The sequence below is a fragment of the Rhinolophus sinicus genome, chromosome 12 (assembly GCF_057876585.1).
Source record: "Rhinolophus sinicus isolate RSI-liver-muscle chromosome 12, RSI-T2T, whole genome shotgun sequence".
NCBI classification, from domain to species: domain Eukaryota; kingdom Metazoa; phylum Chordata; class Mammalia; order Chiroptera; family Rhinolophidae; genus Rhinolophus; species Rhinolophus sinicus.
Window position 1 is genome coordinate 37,462,115 of NC_142512.1, and position 19,108 is coordinate 37,481,222.

The 19,108-nt window shown below is 50.9% G+C and overlaps 1 protein-coding gene across 1 annotated transcript; it reads right to left on the reverse strand.

Moving 5' to 3' along the window:
• Nucleotides 1-5,400: 5,400 nt before the first annotated feature.
• CDK5RAP3 (CDK5 regulatory subunit associated protein 3) lies at nucleotides 5,401-14,421 on the reverse strand. The gene is made up of 14 exons (XM_088802220.1): nucleotides 14,297-14,421; nucleotides 14,021-14,066; nucleotides 12,150-12,281; nucleotides 11,774-11,874; nucleotides 11,385-11,433; nucleotides 10,526-10,704; nucleotides 10,173-10,309; nucleotides 9,802-9,946; nucleotides 9,285-9,395; nucleotides 8,793-8,871; nucleotides 8,124-8,212; nucleotides 6,387-6,592; nucleotides 5,847-6,018; nucleotides 5,401-5,745 (listed from the first exon to the last, which is right to left on the reverse strand). Exons 1-14 carry the CDS (start codon nucleotides 14,300-14,302, stop codon nucleotides 5,680-5,682), a joined length of 1,518 nt encoding a protein of 505 aa, XP_088658346.1. The 5' UTR covers nucleotides 14,303-14,421; the 3' UTR covers nucleotides 5,401-5,679.
• Between the last annotated feature and the right edge of the window lie 4,687 nt (nucleotides 14,422-19,108).

Consider the following 19,108-nt stretch of genomic DNA (forward strand, 5'->3'; position numbering starts at 1 on the left):
CACACACACACACACACACAGATGGAGTAAGAAACAAAAGAGAGACACTTTGGATCTCCAACTTGGGTGCTGGACTGTGTATGCCTATAACCTGTAGCAAGATTATTCCCAGGGTCTCTACTCCCATTAAAACCACTCCACCCCCCACGTCCTGCTTTTGTGCCTCTTGGCCCTGCCCTGGTCAGTTTTTGAGTTGAACATTAGGAGGTTCCTTTTGCCCATTTTCCAGCCCCAGGTTTGGGGTTGGTCCAACTATGCACTCACCTGTGGCTGAAGCCACTTTGGTCACACCCTCAGCATATCCTGACAGGTGAGATCTAAAGGGGTGTCTGACTTTTTTTTTTGGGTGGGTGAAATGAAGGCAGCAAGTCTAGGAACCAAGGACCTTATTTTTTCTTGAGTGGCTGAAAGAAACTGGAAAGAGGGCACGATGGCCTCCCTTCCCCAGGTGTTAAGGTTAGTGGTATAGGATCTGCTCCCCTTCATCCGGGGCTCCCCTCCCTTCTATCCCACCCATAGCGGTTAAGGGGCAGCACTCATGCTGCTGGGCCCCAGACAGCGACCGACAAGACCCTCCCTCCACCCTGGGCTCAGGGCTCTGCGTTCAAGTCCTCTGCCAGGAGAGAGTTAAGGGCTTGGGTTTAATTTGCCCGTTAATCACAGTTAAAAGAAGTAATGAGCGTCTCCCTAAAGCCTGGGTGTTTCTCTGCAGATTAAGCAGCAATTTGCATAGCCCCTTTATTCATTCCCACCTTCCCCTGTGGGGCGGCTTGTCCTTTCAGACACAGCCAAGCGCAGCCTGCGGCGGGAGCTTTGACAAATGGCTTTGCTGCGCGTGGTTTGGGCGAGAGGGAGGGAGGAGAAGGCTGGGAGGGAGAGGGCAGCTCCCGACAGTAATGGATAGCTGGGGCGTTAAATAGTGCAGAACTTTTTATTAGACACACAGGAGTTTAAATATTCAAACTGGTTTTCTTTGAAGCCTGGGGAATGAGAGGAGGGTGGCAGTAAGAGTTTACGCAGGGCCAGTTTGTGCAGACAGGCCCTGCCCATCCACCTGAGGAAGGGCATTTGGAGGACAAGGCAGGTCTTCAGTCGGCCAGTACCCCAGGGCTCCACAGCCCTGAAGCAGGCTTGACACCCTCCTTCAGGGCTCCACAGCCCTGGAGCAGGCTTGACACCCTCCTTCTGGGCCCTAGGATCTGCCGGCAGAACACCAGCCTGGAAGCAGCTCCTGGGGCCTGATTACTCAGTGCAGAATAGCTCACTCAGAGCGCAGCATTTAGGCAGCATTCAGTAAGTGGGGGCTGACTCCAGCTTCCCTGGTCTGTGAAGCAGTGATATCTCCAAGAGGATGGGATGACAGTCCCCTCCTCTCCTCTCCAGAAGAGACCTCAATAAGGAAGGAAAGAGGAGAGATGAGGTCTACGCGATCCGCAGGGCAGCATTCTCCTTGGGACAGTTGGGAGATGGGACTTTTTTAATCCCACCATAGGTCCATTTGAAAAGCCTACTTAAACCCAATTTTCTTCCCAAACATCTCATGTTTTGTGGGACTACTCCTTTTCACAGTTTTTGAGCCACGTGATCGCGGTGTTTTAGAGGTCAAAGTTGCTTCAGAGACCATTAAAACAATTGAAGTTCAGAGAAGTTAAGTTTGAGATTCCAAAGGGGACAAGAAAATGAGCAAGACCCAGTCCCTGCCCTTAAGCAGCTCAGTCTGGGGACGGACACTGGGAAGGCACTGTGACACTGAGAAGGCCCTGTGGTACTGTCAACAGGCTTTCAGGGAGGTCATCTAGACATGGCTTCAGGGATGCTGCTGAGAAGGGACTAATTCTAGGGAAATGAAATGTCCCAAGATGCTTTTGGACCTCTGGATCAGGAAGGCTAAGAGAGGCCAAGAAGATGGCGGGGGCTTTGGGGACCATGAGGGCTTGGTGTCTTGGGTGGATATCCAGGCTGGAAAGGCAGGTGGAGGCCCAAATAGCAAAGGCTGGCCTGCTACATTGGGAATTTGGGGAGCTAAGGGGGCATCAGAGTTTCTAAGCAGGGGGATGATGAGGGTGACCAAGCCTGTTGCACATGGAAAAGGTGGGTTAGAGGGGAGCCAGCAGAGACTGGGAGCCTGTTGATGGACCAGAGAGAGGGATAAAGTGTGAGGTGGGGATGATTATGGGTTTGGTTAGGGACATGTTGGGATATCTGGGACATACAGAGCCAGGACCCAAACACAAGTGTCTAACCTCACTCCAGGATAATTCCAGTCCCTCAGCCTCTCACAACAGCTGACATTTTAGTCTTCCTGCGCCAGACACTGTCAAGGTATGTATACACCCATCACAGCTAACGACCCTGAGGTAGTTAGTATCTTTTTCCTCATTTTACAGGTGAAGGGAATGAGGCAAAGATAGGGCCAGGGCCTTGCCCAAGGTCACACAGGCAGCACAGAGCCAGGATTTCACCCAGGCCTCCAGATCTAGAGAAAATCCTAACCATCACCACAGTGTTTGGCCTGTCATTTTCCTAACCTATTACTGTTATTGGACTTTTGCACGTATGTGTACAGGAGTGGGGAGAAGAGGAGAATAAACAAGTGACAATTTAAAAAATGAAATAAAAATTAGTAAACAGGAGAGGCAGGTGTGGATGAAAAGGCAGAGAAGAGCCCCAAGACCTGTGCTTCTAGGGGATAAACTGTAAGCAACATCTTGGGAATTAATGAGGGGGAGCGAGAAGGGTGAGGGGAGGTGCTTACCTGCATAAGCAGGGTTAGCTTTTGCCCCTGGAGGCCTAAGATGGGCTTTTCTTTGGCCTTCAGCTCTGGGTCAGTTCTCTGGAGCAGGTAATTCTGTTGGTAGTGAGATTTTCTGTCTGAATTATGCAGCTAAGTCCTCACCCCAAAGTGGCAATGGGAAATTAGGTCTAAATGTTAGGACCGCACATCTCCCTCAGTGGGCGGCCAGAACCCAGACGAACAATCATTAGCACTCCACTTAGCTCGTTTTCATAGTCAGCCATCACAGGCTGCAATGCCAAGGGATCCTACTGCTGTTGACTATAAAGAAAGCCACACATTGAGCGGACACAGTGGAGTTTGTGCAGGAAGAAAAGGCTTCATGTGAGCAGAGAGGGTCAGTAGGGCTTGGGCAGTGGTTGGATTCAGCATGTTGAGAGGATTTTGGAAAGGCAACTCTCCTTCCGTACCTGAAGCAGGGCGACAAATCTTAGCTAAGTAGCGAGAGCCCTAAATCTTTTCTGGAAAAAAGTGGCATAAAAGTTAACATAAAAGTAGGGTGTGCTCTTGGCAATAAATTCACATCACACTAAGGATTCTGAGGGTGTAACCTTGCCCCCCCTCTCCTTTTTGTTTTCAGTCCTAGAAACCTGACTGCTCAGAACTAGGTCTTTAAGTCCCACAAGGAGCCTCTCACCTCCCTTCCAAGAAGGCAAATTAAACCAGAATGAAGAATCCTTATCATTACTTCATAAACCAAAAATAAGAGCTCACTTTGTCCAGTGAATACTTACTCTGTGCCCGGAACTGTTTTGTGTATATTAATTCATTTAAGCCTCACAACCACCTCTGAGGCAATTCTGAGAAAAACAAACAGGAACCTAACTTCAATCAGAGTGACACTAAAGGAAATCCAGGAACAGATCAGAAAGATGCAGAGTTGCCCTCCCGTGAGCGTGGGCGTGAAACACCAGGCAGGATCTTCAGTGTCTTAGGGAAGTCAGGAAAGGGGCGCCAGGAAGTGAAGCATGAGGCCAAAGGCAAATGAGGCTAAAGGTGCTGGAAGAAAAACCCTCTTATAGGGTTACATTTTTTTAAAAAACCATATACATCAGTCTAGGTACCTGGTGCGCCTTCATTTCACCAATAAGCAGTGAAATGGGCTTAATCTCTCTAAGAGAGAATAGTCCCCTAACCACACCGCTTACCAAGGTGGCCAAAATCTGTTGAGAAAACCCTTTCTATCTAAACCCACTTCCTTCCTGTGAAGATGGCCAAACCTCAGCCTGCACAACTTCCTCCCATCAGCCCTCGGCAGGACAGAGGCAGCAGGCAAGGTACTCCACTGGAAGGGCAGGAGTGAGAGCTTTTGAGGCCCGAACCCAGCTTGCACGGTCACATGATCTACAGGGCTTCTCCCTAAAGCTCGGTGCATGTAAGCAATAGTCTGTGTAACAGCTGGTGATTGGACAAGGGACATTAGAGTGAGCAAGGGTAGCATGCCTTGGTGAGCTAATGGCTGCTGCAAGACGGAGGCCAGAAGCCAGTGGAGCCAGCAGCTGAACAGGTGGGCAGGAGGCAGCAGCCATTCTCTCCGAGGGAAAAGGACCAAGAAACGCAGACAGCTCCCTAGGCCGAGAGCCTTCACAGCGGCTGAGGGCAGGACGCAGCCCACTGAGGCCTCTTTATGCCCTTCTATTCCAAGGGCAGTTTTACCTTGACATTCCACACCGTTTTTCCTTTTCCAATTCCTAGACTTATTTCAGCCCTCAGTACCCCCAAAAGGAGGTGAACAGGCAAAGATTGGGGGGAAGCGATGGGCTGACATTAATTGATAGGAGCAGCTTCAAGCAGTTCATGCTGCCTTATCTCTCTCTCCTTTGGATAGCGTGTGTCCGCCGGAGTCCGCGGGGTCGGTGATTAATAGGGGCCATCACTCACTGTCCAGGACGGCTGAAAGGCAGCAGGGAGGGGGCGGCCCTCCCCAGAACTGAGATAACAAGCAGCAGGAATAATGAGTGGTGTCACTCCACTTTTCATTTTGATGGAAAGTCATTACGGGAGTCAACGCCAGCGACAAAGAGCCATGAATCAACTGCTCTGCTATGAAATTAAAATCGAATTGCTGGCCACCCCCAACCCCTACCCTTCCTGGGAAACAGGGATGGGTAGGTGGCTTGGGAGAGGGGTGCTATCCTGGGGTGGGCTCTACCCAATCACAGAGCAGGCAGTTACGGGTAGGAAGTGGACAGGCAGCTAGTGAAGGTGACAACTCCTGTCTCCACCTTGTTCATCAGGCCCTTCCTCCCCAAACCACATTTCCCCTCTGCCTGGAGGTAAGCTGTGATTAAAAGGAAAATACAGCTTTGCTGGCTCCAACAAGGCTGCCATCTGACTGCTCCCCTTGGGCTCCTGGCTTGAGGGGGGCAGTCTGGGCCTAGCTATGGAGAGAAAGGGGCCCAGATGACTCAGTTACTCAAGAGCCGCTTGCTAAACCATTTGTAGATACTAATCTGGGCCTTCCCTGTCACCAAAAGGGGAAAATTACCTAACCTCGGCCTCCACAGAATAGCTGATAGCCCAGGGAGCCCACAGGGATCAAGAACCCCATGAAAATAGGTTCACAGCCTCAACGCCAGGTCTAGAGAAGCAGTAATGGTCAGTAATGAAGCCAGAGTCTCTCCTCTTTTATTAAATCCAACTAGGTAATGAGAAAGAGCAGAAGCTATGGTTTCAGGCTGACAGGCCACAGAGCCAATCAAAATAGCTTCTTGCGGATAGGATGGCGAGTGCCAAAGTCACCATCTAGGTGATGGTTCCAGCACATGGCTTTCTGTCCTCCTGTCAGTCTGATCTCTTGCTAGGAAAGGCCCCGCAACAACAGCGTGGCTGTCCCACCTCTGTCCTGAAGGCTGAGAAGAAGGGCAGGAAGAACGTGGAGGGTGTCACAGAGAGGTTCCCATCAGGTTCACGGGGCGCCCATTGTACCTCTTGGAAATGTCAGCTTCGATCTGAAAGACAGCAATACCAAGCAGGCAGGAAGCAGAGGGGTCTCATTCTGCTGAAACTGGGGTCTGCACCCCCCTTGGCAGGTTTCCCGTTCCCATCTTACCAGCTTCTGCAGCTCCTTGGTCTTCTCTAGCAGCAGGTCCAGCTTTGGCTCCAGAGCTGCCTGCTCCTGAAGTGCTTCCTGCTGCTTCTGTACCATCAGTTCTTTCTTCAAAGCCAGCAGCTGGGACTGCTTCAGCTTTTGCTGGAGGAGCTCAGTTACTCGGTCCACATACCTGGGCACAGCATTCAGGTGAAACGTTTGGTGTGGTTGTGCAACCTGGGCAGCCCCATTCAACTGCTGGGAAAGGCACGGCTCAGGAAACCAAATCCTTAAGTGGCCTCTTAGCCTCCACACCCTTCCATCCTTCTTTGTAAGGAATACCACTCCTGGTTCCCCCATCCTCCTGGGAAACAGCTTCTACCTGCATACATCAAACCTCCCCATCTTGCCCCCAGGTGGGATGGCAGTTACGGGAGGCAGGGATGAGGTCTAAGGGGTCATGGAGAAGAGGAATACACGGAGTCAAGGCTGCTCAAGATGGCAGAGCCCTGCATCAGCCCCCACCCCACAAACAGCCCAACTTCAAGGGGAAAGCCAGACCTTGGTGAGGCCAGGATCATAAACAGGTGTTGCATTCGAAGACTGGTGAGCCGGCCAATCAGATCCTGTAGTGCGGACACCATGGAAACCATCTTTGCTTTGGTCTGGCCCTGCAGGATGGCTGGAGCCAGCTGAAACTGGCTCACGGACAGGATGTCTGCCTCCTCACTCATCTCCACTGCTCTCTGGGACAAGAAGATCTCGAGCTGAAGACCAAAGAGGATTTAGTTCAAATTAGGAGAACTCAGAAGCTAACCCTCAGACTGATCAAAATGAAGAATGACAAGCGAAGATTAGGCTCTGGGTGAGGAGGTGTTCTTTCCTTTCAACACTTTTATTGCTAGAAACTCACCAGCTACAACGCAAGAGCTTGGGGCAGCCTCTGCTGTCAGTCTTTGGTCCCCCAGTGGTATCTGACACCCTACCTAGCCCTGGACCCCCGTGCTTCCTCCTAGCCTATGGGTCAGGTAACTAAGAATGCAGATCGAAAGGGTTCTCGCTCTGCCACAGTGAAGGTCTTTTTTTTTTTTTAATTTATAGGGGTGACAATTGTTACTAAAATTACATAGATTTCAGGTGTACAATTCTGTATTACATCATCTATAAATCCCATTGTATGTTCACCACCCAGAGTCAGTTCTCCTTCCAGCACCATATATTCAGTGAAGGTCTTTTCTCTCCATGGAAGGAATGAGACTCAGGGCATAGGAATCCAGGCTAGAGAAGCCCTGGAATAAAATGTCTAGGAAGAATCTGAGAACCAGCCACATATCTTGTCATTCTTATTCAACCATGGAAACTTGATCCCTTTTGTCCTACTCTCCCCTGGAGACTAGGAGGGACCTCTCTGGGCAGAGAGGACGGAACTGGTGAGGACAAGAGCTTTCATGAAGCCCTCCTCAAGCAGCAGGCCACTGGGAAGGGAACAGACCCAGAGATTAACAAGGACAGGCCCACAGCGTCCCAGCCCCACAGTGAAGGTCCAAGAACACTGGCTCCTTATTCTGGTCTGCTGGACACCTTAGCCACAGGGATGGTATTGAAATCCAAATGAGATCCCATGGCTGCAAACCTGCTCAAAACCTCCAGCAGCTTCTCAGTTCATTCAAAGTAAAGAGCAAGGTTCAGACTCCTCACCTCTCTGCTCTCCTTTCCTTCTCCCAGCTCCCTGCTCTGCCACACTGGCCTCCTGCTTCATCAAATGTGCAGGCCACACTCCCAGCTCAGGGCTTTTGCAGTTGCTCCCTCTGTCTGGAAAGCTCTTCAGCCAGACTTTGGCATGATTCTCTCTGTAGCCCTGCAGGTCTTGACCTACTGGTCACCGTTGCAACGAGGCCTTCCCTGACCACCCAATATAAAAGCCCCGCAACCCTTCCCAACGAACCCCATCTCCCTCTCCGGCTTTCTTTTCCTTCACGGCACTTACGTTAACACTCAACATACTTCATATTTTACTTTATCTCATTTCTTGTCTGCCTTCCCCACTAGAACATACAGGTCGAGGAGGTCAAGAATTTTGACTGTCTTGTTCCCTGCTCAATCTCTGGCACCTCAGGCAGTGCCAGGGGCTTAGGAGGTGCGTGATAAATACGTGTTGAATGAACGGCTATCCTAATACGTGAGCCCCTGCTCCAGAACTAGGAAAGCACTCAGCACCCTTTACACGAACAGGAAGGACCAGGTCAGGCGTCTGTGCTGGTACCAGGCCTCCCCCCTTCTCCCAGAGGATGAAGGTACCTCCATGAGCTCATCGATGAACTGATTCCGGGTCTCAGGGTATTCAAGAAGTGTCAGGGCATCTGAGCCCCTAGCAACACCCTCCGGAGCTGCCAGGAAAAGAGACCGAGAAGGGATGAAGGAGCTAAGGACAGGAAAAGGAGACCCCCAAGTTTGAGAAGCCCTGGTGGGTTAAGACGGACACAGACTCACTGCACTAAAGCCACTTCCTGTCTCAACCCTTTCCCCTGCCTCAGCCCTAATCAGGTACTACTGCCACCCCCCAGCCTGTGAGGAGGACCACAGAGCTGGGTTCTGAGCACTGGAAAGGCCAGCCCTCAGCTTTGATGGGCTGTGGAGGTGAAGTTGCATCCTGCACTGCCCTCTCGTGGCTCAGCTCATTGCTACATCCTCTCAGCTGGTGGGGAGGAGGGTCAGCTCAGACTTCAGAGCCTGTCAGTCCTCCTGGAACCACCTCCACCAGAATGGCTAACCTCCAAAAAATTGAGTTTCTAGACTTACTTTTAAGAATTCTCTCTGTCCCCTGTATTCACATCCTCATCAAAATTTTGCGAAGACAGTTAAATGTGCAAGAAGTCCACAAACTCAGCAGTGCATTTTTTGTTTCTAGAGACACGGGGGCCTGGGAGCACCCACTTCTGCCAGGGCTGCAGGGGATGGTGCACTTACCCTGGGTTCCAGCTTCCAGCACTGTGATCTGCAAAGCAGCAGTATCGTCACCCCAGTCTATCCCATCACCCCCAGGTTCCTGGGTGGAGAGCAAAGAACCCAGCAGTGTTGGCAGAATTTTTCCCAGCAAAAGGATCCAGAATAAACCAAAGCCCTCAGTAAGTTCAATGACTGCACATTTTAACTGTCTGAAGGACATGCAGCCCTGATGTAGGTGACAAAGGTGGCAGTGTGGGCCCATGTATGTTGCCACCCTCACCCTGCTTTGTAGAGTGAACCACTGCCGACACCCCCACACTTTGCCCTGAACAGGAGAAAAGAGGTCAAGACTCTGATGTGTCACTGTGGAAACTCTGCCTCCCCCTGGACTACAACTGGTCTGAGAGCAATGAACGTCGAGTGATGCCTTTAAAGACACAGACACCATTATTCTTACTGCTGAAGCAGCAATCACAGAAAGTCCTCCGAGATGGACTGTGAGGGCATCCTAACCTTCGAGTCTGATTCCAGGGAGATGCCCCAGTCAATTGCAGCAGCCTGGGCAGAGATGCCAGAGTCAGTTCCTTCAGAAGCCACCTCCACTCCAAAGTCACCCCAGTCAATCTAGAAGGGGAAAAAAAGTGTTAGCTTGCAGAAGGTGGGTGAAAGAAAAGGGGCCTGTCTCCCCACAGGCCTCAGCTACTTCTGTAGGGACCCCTAGCATACTGTTTAAATGCAATGGCCTCCAAGCTCCCCAAACAAGAGCCCATCTTTGGAGAGCTCACAGGACTGGAGGGTTCCTAGTTCAAAGCCGACCAGCTTGCTGAGTGCCTTAGCGCTCATCTATACTCTGATCTCAAGAAGGCCAAAAAAATAAAGGAGTAGGGTCTTCTGGGCCCTTCCTCCCATATTCTCTCTCACACAAATCCCCCTTTCTTTGGGACTCTGCATTCAGGTAGTCGGGGGCTGGGCTGTGTGTGTGTGTGTGTGTGTATGTGTGGGGAAGCGGCTCTCCCTCGGCTCGTCTTACCGTATCTTCTTCCACCTGCTCAGGAGGCTCCTCGAGGTGTGGCCGCTCCACCGTGGAGGGCGCCGTCCCTGTCCTCCACTCATACACTGTGCAGTTTCCGCGCGTCTGCACAAATCGCAGCATCGGCAACACCTGCTCTTCAGGGCTGCAATGGAGCACATGACTGACCCTCCTGCTGCCCGCTCATGAAGCCAACACTGGGCTTCGGCCTGGGCCATAAAAGGTCAGATGGGCAAGGCTCCTATGGGCTCCAGTGTATCAAACAAAACTCAAGTGTCATGTGGGAAAAATGCAAGGGGAGAAGAGAGAACCGCCGGGGAAAATAGGCAAACTGTTCCCCCTGCAGGAAAACAAACCGAGGTCCTCTTTACCTTTCACACACAAACCCCACACAGGCCTGGTACAGGTCAATGGCTTCCCCCAGGGACTGAGCCCCGGCCCCAATCGCTGCCAGTTGACTCGGCAGCTCCTTCACCAGGGCCAGCAGTTCTCTTCGGACACTGTCTCCCTAGAGAGGATCGAAGAGGTAGGCTGAGGCAGAGTGGTGGGAAGCGGAATCCAATAGATTAAAGAAAACACGGGAAGACTAGAGACAGGAGAGAAACAGGCCCCAAAAGGGCACACCCAGGCTGAGGAGAAAGCCTTTCCCAGATGCAAAGGTGTTGGGCCCACGAAGGCAGAGACCCAAGTGCCCTCCCACTGTGACTAGCGCCCTCACGCTCACCGTGATGCCATACTGTTTGCATGAGTGGTAGAACTGCTCCCGCATCTCAGCAGCCCCCGCCTGGCCCTCCTCCTCCTTGCGGCTGTATTCTTGCTGCAGCTGCTGGCACTTGGCAATCTGCTTCTTCAGCGAGGGGATCTCATAGTTGACGTTCCGAACCAGGAGGCTAGAGAGTTCCACTAAGAAGGGCCCAGGAAATTGACCTCAGACACCTACGCCATCAGGCAAGCATGCCCCAGGACACGCACACATGTATCCTAGCTTGGTGGCAAGAACGTGGGGGTGGCCTCCTTGCTTCTCCGCTTCCTAGCTGTGGAACCTAAGACAGTCATTGAACCTCTCTAATCCAGTCCTCCTCTGGAACACAGGGACAATATTTACCATGAGGATTAAAAAAAAAGAATCCACATAAAACACCAAGGACAACTGCTTGTATTTAGTAGGTGCTCGGTAAATATTAGCTATTATTGTTATTTATACTATTAGAAAACACACTCAAATTATAATCAGCCCTTCAGTCACTCTCTCAGCACCCGATATGGCCCCAAGGACGACTCATGCCTCTCTGCCCAGTATAGAATGCAGGTACAGAGGGGATGGAGGCCCCACACTCCACCTTACCAAGAGGTCAGTAGTGGAAGACCCACACACCTGCTGGGTCAGGCCTGGCAAATGCCCACTCCCTGCCTGGTCCTCCTCCTCCCAACACTCTTTGTGGAATTTATTTTCCCACCTTGCAAACACATACAGCCCAGCCTCTTCCCCACCATGGACTGTGCCTTCTAGAAGCTTCGTGTCTCAGAACTCTGGGAGTGGGCTTCCCCATGGATGCCAGGATGCCCAGGCTGGTCCACTCTACCTAAGTAGGTGTTGTCCTTCTCATACAGGGCTACAATCTCCTGCCAATCCTGAGGAAGAACAGAAACAGGAAGTGAGCCAGACAGCGCTCAGCAGCCACATCCCAGCTCAGTCCTCAAACAGGGGGAACCCTTCTAGTCTTCGCATCACATCAAACGCAAACTCCTCATCCTCCATCGTGAGGTGGGCTGGACCACCCACTTGATTTTAAGAGTGTGGCGCCAATGAGTGATCCCCAAAGCAGCAGGTCTGAAATGTAAACCCAGGATAGGAGGTACTTTTGGAATAAACTATGGGGACAGAGAGAAAGTTCAGGAAACATTCCATGTGGGCGCCCCTCAGAGAGATCACAGAGGCTCTGATCCCGTTACCACCCTCGCCCACACTTGCCTTCATTCGCTGTGAAGAATACCGGCCAAAAATATTTTTTGTAGAAGCTTCAGTGCCTTTGAGAAGGTCCACAATTCTTAGGCAGTGGAAGTAGTGAATATCTGGAAAGCAAGTAAGAGCAAAAACTGAGAATTCCAGTATTTTCCCCACTTACTCTGGCCAACGCACATGGCTAACCCATGTATATGCTAGTAGTGTTAGCAGGTATAGCTCTTCCCTTCATCAGTCTGTGTTGGAAGAAACCAGCATCTATACCCCAAACAAAAATCTTTCTCTAGGGATCAGCCTTGTGGCTAAACAACAGGGGAGCAGCTCAGCTGACATATATTGCTCCAAGAAAGAAGGGGCTCCAGGAAGGCAGCCCCAGAGCACTCACAGGATCCAGAGAGCAGCTGGGCGATCTCTTCACTTTCAGGCATGTCCTGGATGGCAGCATTGATCTTCTCGCGAATCGTCAACACCAGACTCTGCCATTTCAGGTTACAATGCCTTCTGTCCACCAGCCAGTCTGTGTGAGAAACACCCAAATCACAGCGTTCCCATTCATATGGCCAAAATTCCATTACTAATTCAAGTAAAATACGCTAAGACATTGGCTGAAATATGTATTCAGATTTGTTAAGATGTGGGGGTCGTGGCAAGCTGGGAATAAAAACAGGCCCAAAAGGATGCTTGGGGCTAAACAGACTCTGACAACCTACTTAGCAGAGCAATTGCCTCTACACAGAGATAAAGAAAAATTTTAAACTGGCCTTGACATCAAAGCGCCACTTTTGACCACTCTGAATTCTCCATAATATTTTTGCTTCCATGGGTAATTATACCTTTCTTACTGACAGAGGATGCTGTTCTACTTCCACTTCCTCAGGGCTGGGATTAACCATGACAATGGAAAATACAAGATGGTTATGCCAAGTACTGGATGAATGAACAACTGCAAAGCCTCTAATACCTACAGCGCCCTAAGGACTAGATAATACTGGTCTATTCTTACCAGTGAAGTACCACCCTGCACACGTGAACACCAATGTGACTGACCTCCTGGAGTCTGGGCCCAGATTTGTTTTTTGCAGAGGGTGTAGGTAACTAAGGGCCATGCATGGTTCCTCAATAGGAGAGAGATAAGAGCTAGGCTTTGTGGTCAAATGGTCCTGGTTTCTAATTATCAACTTTCTTGGGCAAGGCTCTCATGTGCCCCAAATGTAAAATGGGGCTAACAAGATACTGAGTACAGGAGGGAATGCAGGTAAAACACAGCACTGTGCCTGGAACATGGCAAGGACTCAATAAATCTTAGTAATCTTTATTTTTATAATGTCAAGTGCCTAAAACAGCACCTGATATAGAGCAAACCCTCAATGAATGGTTATTGTTTTATTGGTCCCTTTCATGACCAATGACAAGCTAATACACCAAGAATGCACATGTGCTGAAGAGCTGAGACAAATCTGAAATGAAGCTAAAGAAGCTCCACTACGTAGCCACTGCACAGGACTAACTACATGGCCCACAACAGTGAATTCAGAACCTTGCCCTTGTTAATGAATCTGCCAACTGGTCAAACACTGGGGTCCCACACTAGTTATCACTATACTCCCTCTGCTGTATTCCTTTCAAGTGTTCAGAAAGAAAAATTCTGTGGCTGTCATGGAACTAGAAGCAAAGGGATGAGGTAGTCTAACAGATGTCATCTTAACGACAAAACTGGCATCAAGTCGATTAATCCAATGAGCATTTTAAAACTCAGGATCTGTGTACTTGCCCCAAAGGGGTCAGAATGAAGAAGTCCTTTCCTGGCCCTGAACTGGGGAGGAGGTATGTAGATCAGATACAGACAGCAGGGAGATGGCCTGGCTACTTAATGGTCTTTATTTCTCACTGGGTCTGTGTCCCTTTTTCTCCTAAAGTCAAGAAGAGATGAAAGCTTTTAAAAAGAAAGGAGGGAGAGTTCTTTTCTGGCATAATACAAAAAGCATAGACATTAGAGAATAATTTCAGATCTGCCACTCAGTAGATGATCGTTTTTTTAAGGTAAGCTATTATAACCTTCTCTGAATGAATATGATTTGACAACACGTTATAAACGTTAAAGAAGAAAACGCGGGTGAAGTACAGATTCCATGTATGGTTCCTTCCCGCTCCTCAATAGGGGCCTTGGGGCATCAGGGCTCCCAGCTGTTGGTGACAGAGGGCAAAGGGCCGGGCCTCCCCCTGACAGCAAGGCGGCGCGGGGGCGCCCCTTCCTACCGATCAGCTTGCTGGTCTGGATGTCGATGGGCACGTGCTGATGGTCCTGGCGGGAAACACGACAGAAATCGGGGCGTGAACGCGGGGAGGGGGCGTGCCATTCGCGCGCTCATTTCACCCGCACAACCGCCACCCCGCGGGGCCAGAACGACGAGTCGGGGAGGGCTGCGCCTGCCCGGGGGGGAGACCGAGGAAGTGGATCAGGGGTGGACGGGCTGAACCCAATCCAGGGGTCCCGGACCAGCCCCCCGACTTCCCCAGCTCCTGTTCCCGCACCTGCATCTTTCCTCTACTTCCTTTTCCGGCCGACGACCCAGGCCCGCCCCGCCTACTACCAATCCAACACTAGCGTGGCAGAGCCTCAGTTTAGGCACAAACCGGCCTCCTCCGGTCACGTAGCTGCTTTCCTCAGAGCCAATCAGGCCGCGCGCTCCACCCCTGGCCTCAAGCCCCGCCACCCCCGGGCTCCGAATGGCTGAGCCCGGGAGGGGCGGGAGAACAGCAGACAGCCAATGGGAGACGTGAGGCGGGCTCAGGGCCGGCGAGGGGCGGGGCGCCAGGAAAGGGCTGCAGCTGCGGCACGATCGAGGCAGGCGGCGCCGGAGAGCGGATTCCAGCCGCGCGGAGCCTTCTGCTCACGGATTAGCGCGTTTGCTGGCAGGGTACTAGCGCCTATCTGGGTGACCTGGAGGCCTTTAGAAATGCCCTCTTCCCGCCTTATCTTGTTCTACCGTCTCTCGTAGTTTGTGGGTTTCTTGTGGCACTTGTCATTCCGTTTATCTAATAGACATGTATTGAGCACCTCCGGCGTGCTGGGTGATTAGGGACGGAAGGGGAGGGAGGAGGGTCAAAAGAGGCATCACAGCATAACATGTAAATTGAGTCTTAAAGGAAGAGCTGCAGAAAGAGGGGTAATGTGTGGAGGGGTGTTCCGGGGAGGGGGAGGAGACTGTACAGACAAAGCTTTGGAGGCCACAAACTCCAAAGCAAGAGGGGTGCAGAGAGCAACAGGCAGACTGGCAACTTAATTGGTACAGTCCAGTGCAAAATGAAAATGTGGGGCCCCTTGTTAAAAAATATGAAGAAGGGACCGGCCGGGTGGCTCAGGCGGTCGGAGCGCCGTTCTCCTAACTCGAAGGCTGAGGGTACGATTCCCACATGGGTCAGTGGGCTCTCCACCACAAGGTTGCTGGTTCAACTCCTCCAGTCCCGCAAGGGATGGTGGGCTCCGCCGCCTGCAACTAGCAACTGGCAACTGAACCTCCAACTGAGCTTCGCCCTCTACAACTAAGACTGGAAGGACAACAACTTGACTTGGAAAAAAGTCCCAGAAGTACTCACTGTTCCCCAATAAAGTCCTGTTCCCCTTCCCCAATAAAATCTTTAGAAAAAAAAAAAAGAAGAATTTCCCGTCGTCACTGCATAGGTCTCACATTCATGAGGCCCACCCTGCAGGAGGGCCAGCCTCTGTGCGCTAAAAGGCGTGATGGAATGGCTAGAGAAGAGATTGTGAGGGTGGAAGGGTCACATACAGAGTCGCACTAAAGAACTTGGACTTCATCCCTGCAAAGAACCCTTGGAGGGTTTTAAAGGTTTAAGGCAGGGAGGGACCTGAACAGATTACCTCCAAGACGGATGAATTCGTGGGAGATAAGACTGGAGACAGGGAGACTGTCAGGAGGTTATTATGCAGAGGTTAGGGCCTGAAATGGGAGACAGGCTTGAGGAGGTAGGGAAGGGCTGGATTTGAGAGATGTTTCAGAGAAAAATGGACAGGACTTGCAATCATTTGGCTATATGCTGGGAGTGGGGGGAGGGGGGAGTATGACAGCAAGGATGACACCTGCATAGGTGGTTGGATGGGACAGGGATGCAGGATGCTGAGTAGGTGTTGGGGAGGAGGGTATCTCAGCTTTGAACTTGTGGGGTTGGTAGTGCTGAGTGACCCCCACTTGGAAAGTGGGTAGGAGACACTTGGTTCTATAGCTCTAGAGTTCAGCAGAGCCATGAGGCTGGGGATCCATAGGCTGACTGATCTGTGGTCTACGTAGTGGCTGAAGCTAAAGGCGGGCATGAGATTGGGCAAGAAGTGGGCAGAGTGAGGAGAGAGAGTGGGCCCAGGACAGACCCCTGGGATCTCACAGGGTTGGGTGTGCCGTTTTGCACCCCTCCCCTTCTAGGTTGTTAGCTCCTATAGGAGGCTCTGCCTGGTTCCTTCTAAATGACCCCCAGCTCTTCCCCAGCAAACAGCACTTGGGGCTCAGTAAATTTTTTATTGAACTATGTGGTACAATACAGTAGTGAGAAGACTTAAAGTCCTGCCCAGTGAGTTCTTGCACCATTTCTATAACCTCTCTGCCAGCCTCAGTTTCCTTAACATGGAGATAGCACCTATTCTGACTACCTCAGTGTATTTCTGTTCATACACTTGAACAAATAAACATACTTAGATGTATATAACTCTTTACAGTACAACATGCTTTGATATAGTTTCTCATGCTTTGTAAACTGTGTGTGTGTGTGTGTGTGTGTGTGTGAGAGAGAGAGAGAGAGAGAGAGAGAGAGAGAGAGAGAGAGAGAGAGAGAGAGAGAGAAACGTTAATCATTATTATAGACTGGGTTGAAAGACTTCCCTGAAATAGCTTATAGGGCAGAACTAAGGGCCTCTTCAGGGCTCTTTCATGGGAATTTGGCTCCCATCTCAGAGTTCTGACTCAGGCTATAGGAATTGCTGGGGCTCCCCCATGATTAAACAAACACTTAACTGTGCTCCAATTATGTGTTCCTGGCTCCCTGGGACATCCCAGGAAGCATGGCCCTGCCTCGCCCTCAAGGTGCATCTCTCCTCCTTGAATCAGCAGGCAGGCCAGAGCAGGGTGGGGTGGGTCTGGAAGGCCCTGCCCAGGTGAGTTCATGGAGACAGAGACCACCAGCACTCCACCCCACCTGCAGCTCCTTGGGTGACTCAGGAGGAACAGAAGGATGTTTGAGGACAGTTTTGCCTAGCTGCTGGCCTCAGAATGGCTACCCAGAGAGCATAGGAGTGTGAGCTCTGGGCAGCATTCTGCACTGTTTGTCCTTTTCCAAGGCCTTAGAGAACCTCAGGACCTATGGGAATATAAGCACATAAGTGGTATAGCATCAGGAGCACTGAGTTCTTTGGGGCTCCCAGCATCTGAAAAGTGGCAGGGAGAGGATGTGGGATGCTTCTGACTGTGAATCTCTCACTTCTCTGCTGATTTAGCAGGCGGGACATTGTCTGGAGGAAAGGAGCACATGTAGGGAGGTGGGGACAACATAGCAGGCCTGTGCCAGCTTTGGACAGGACAGCACATAGCCCCAGGGTGCTCTGTGTGCAGGCTGCCTTGCCATCCTTTGTTGCTGGTGTCAGCTTGCTTATTAAGTGATAAGCATGTGCCGCGGGCCAGTGTAAAGCTAAATGTTTTACAAGCCTTATCTCATTTTATCCTTCCAACAACCTTATAATGTGGGTACTATTGTTAGCCAGGTTTTAAAGGCAAGGGAGCCAAAGCTTAGATACTTAAGTAACTTGTCCAGGATCATACATCAGGGAGTTGGTGGGACTGGGATTCAACCCCAGGCCTGTCTGGCTCCCCAGCCTGCATTCTTGTTCTCTAGGATGTGGCTTCTCCTGCAGCCCTGCCTGCACCCTCCGTCAGCTCAGCCACCACAGCCCCAGGTCTCGTCCTCCCTCCTCTTCAGCCAGATTCCCACATTCTCTCCAGTTGTTGTGCTAGACACTTAGAACCCCCACCCTGCAGTCCCTGCCCTTTTCCAAAGTTCGTTCTTCCTCTACTCCATCCCGAGCAAGAACAGGCGACACTTATCTTCCTGCAATATCTATAAAAAGGCTTACCCTTGACCTTCAAACAATTCATTTTTTAAATCTGCCATTTGTTTATTACTTTATGGTTTATGTCTTCTGTGTGTTTACTCACAGCCACGGACTGTGGTGTGTGTGTGTATGGGGGGGGGGCTGGGCTGAAAGTCCTAGAAACTCAGCAGCCTCAGCTGGGCCTCTTGCTGTTTGCAGTGTAATCACTGTATAGTTTTTATCAGTCTGTCTCCCCAACTAGTCTATGAGCACCCTGTGGGCAGGGAGGACAGGCTTGTTCACCTCTTTAACCCCAGCACCTGTCATGACACCTGACATTGAGTGTCAGATGCTTAATGGATGCTTATAAAGGAAGGAATAAGAGAAGCTGTAGCATGTGCACGAAAGCAGTTAGTGATGAGTGGGGACCAGGGTGGTCACTTGATCTGGGTGGAGGGGTTTGTGTTCCCCAGCTCTTTTCCTTATCCCTCTATCTACAGCTCAGGACTTGGAGTCAACCGCCCTGAACTGCTTAGAACGGGAAGGAGGAAATCAGGGTGAAGACATCAGGGCTGGTTGGCTTCACAAGTTACACACAGGCCAGTGAAGGCCTGTGACGGGCTAGCCAGCTGGGTCGTGCTCTGAGGACACTGAATGCACCCTAAACCCTGGCTAGCCATGCCCGCCCCATCCTTTCCCCTTTGTCAGTTTTCTGGGGAAAAACACCTCACTGGATGACTTCATGAATTAGGTCCAAAGTGTCGTCTCCAAAGGATGCCACTGCATTTTATTATTTCATCATTCCCTCATGGCAATCTGCTCTTTTAAGGGAAGGAAAACCAAGTCCACTGCCAAACCACCCAATTATCAGCCTCTTGACCCATGCACTTCTATTTGCCAAGGTGCTGGGGACCTTAACACAAAGACAGAGTCCCAACCCTCAAAGAAAGTGAGGGCATGATGTGTGAAGGGCTAAATCCCATGACAGCATGCCCAGAGCCTAGCACTGTGCTCATGTTTAGTAGGCGCTTAAAAAATCCATATGAACCAAAAAAGAGGGATGCTCAGAGTGCTAAGGGAACAGAAAAGAGGGTATCCAACTCAACTTGGGGGTAAAGGCATGGGATGGGGACAGAAAACCATCAGGGCAGTCTCTTGGGAGAAGTAACATTGAGCTGAGTTGTGCAGGATGGGAATGAAGTGTGACAGACGGGAGAGGAGCAGAAGCGATGGGTGTCATTCTAGGAAGAGGG

What these genes read in the sequence shown, in the direction of transcription:
- CDK5RAP3 (XM_088802220.1), bottom strand. An exon ending in ATTCTTCACAGCGAATGAAG is followed by an intron (nt 11,434 to 11,773) that starts GCAAGTGTGGGC and finishes GTTCTTCCTCAG; the next exon opens with GATTGGCAGGAGATTGTAGC. An exon ending in TCATCGATGAGCTCATGGAG is followed by an intron (nt 6,593 to 8,123) that starts GTACCTTCATCC and finishes TTTGGTCTTCAG; the next exon opens with CTCGAGATCTTCTTGTCCCA.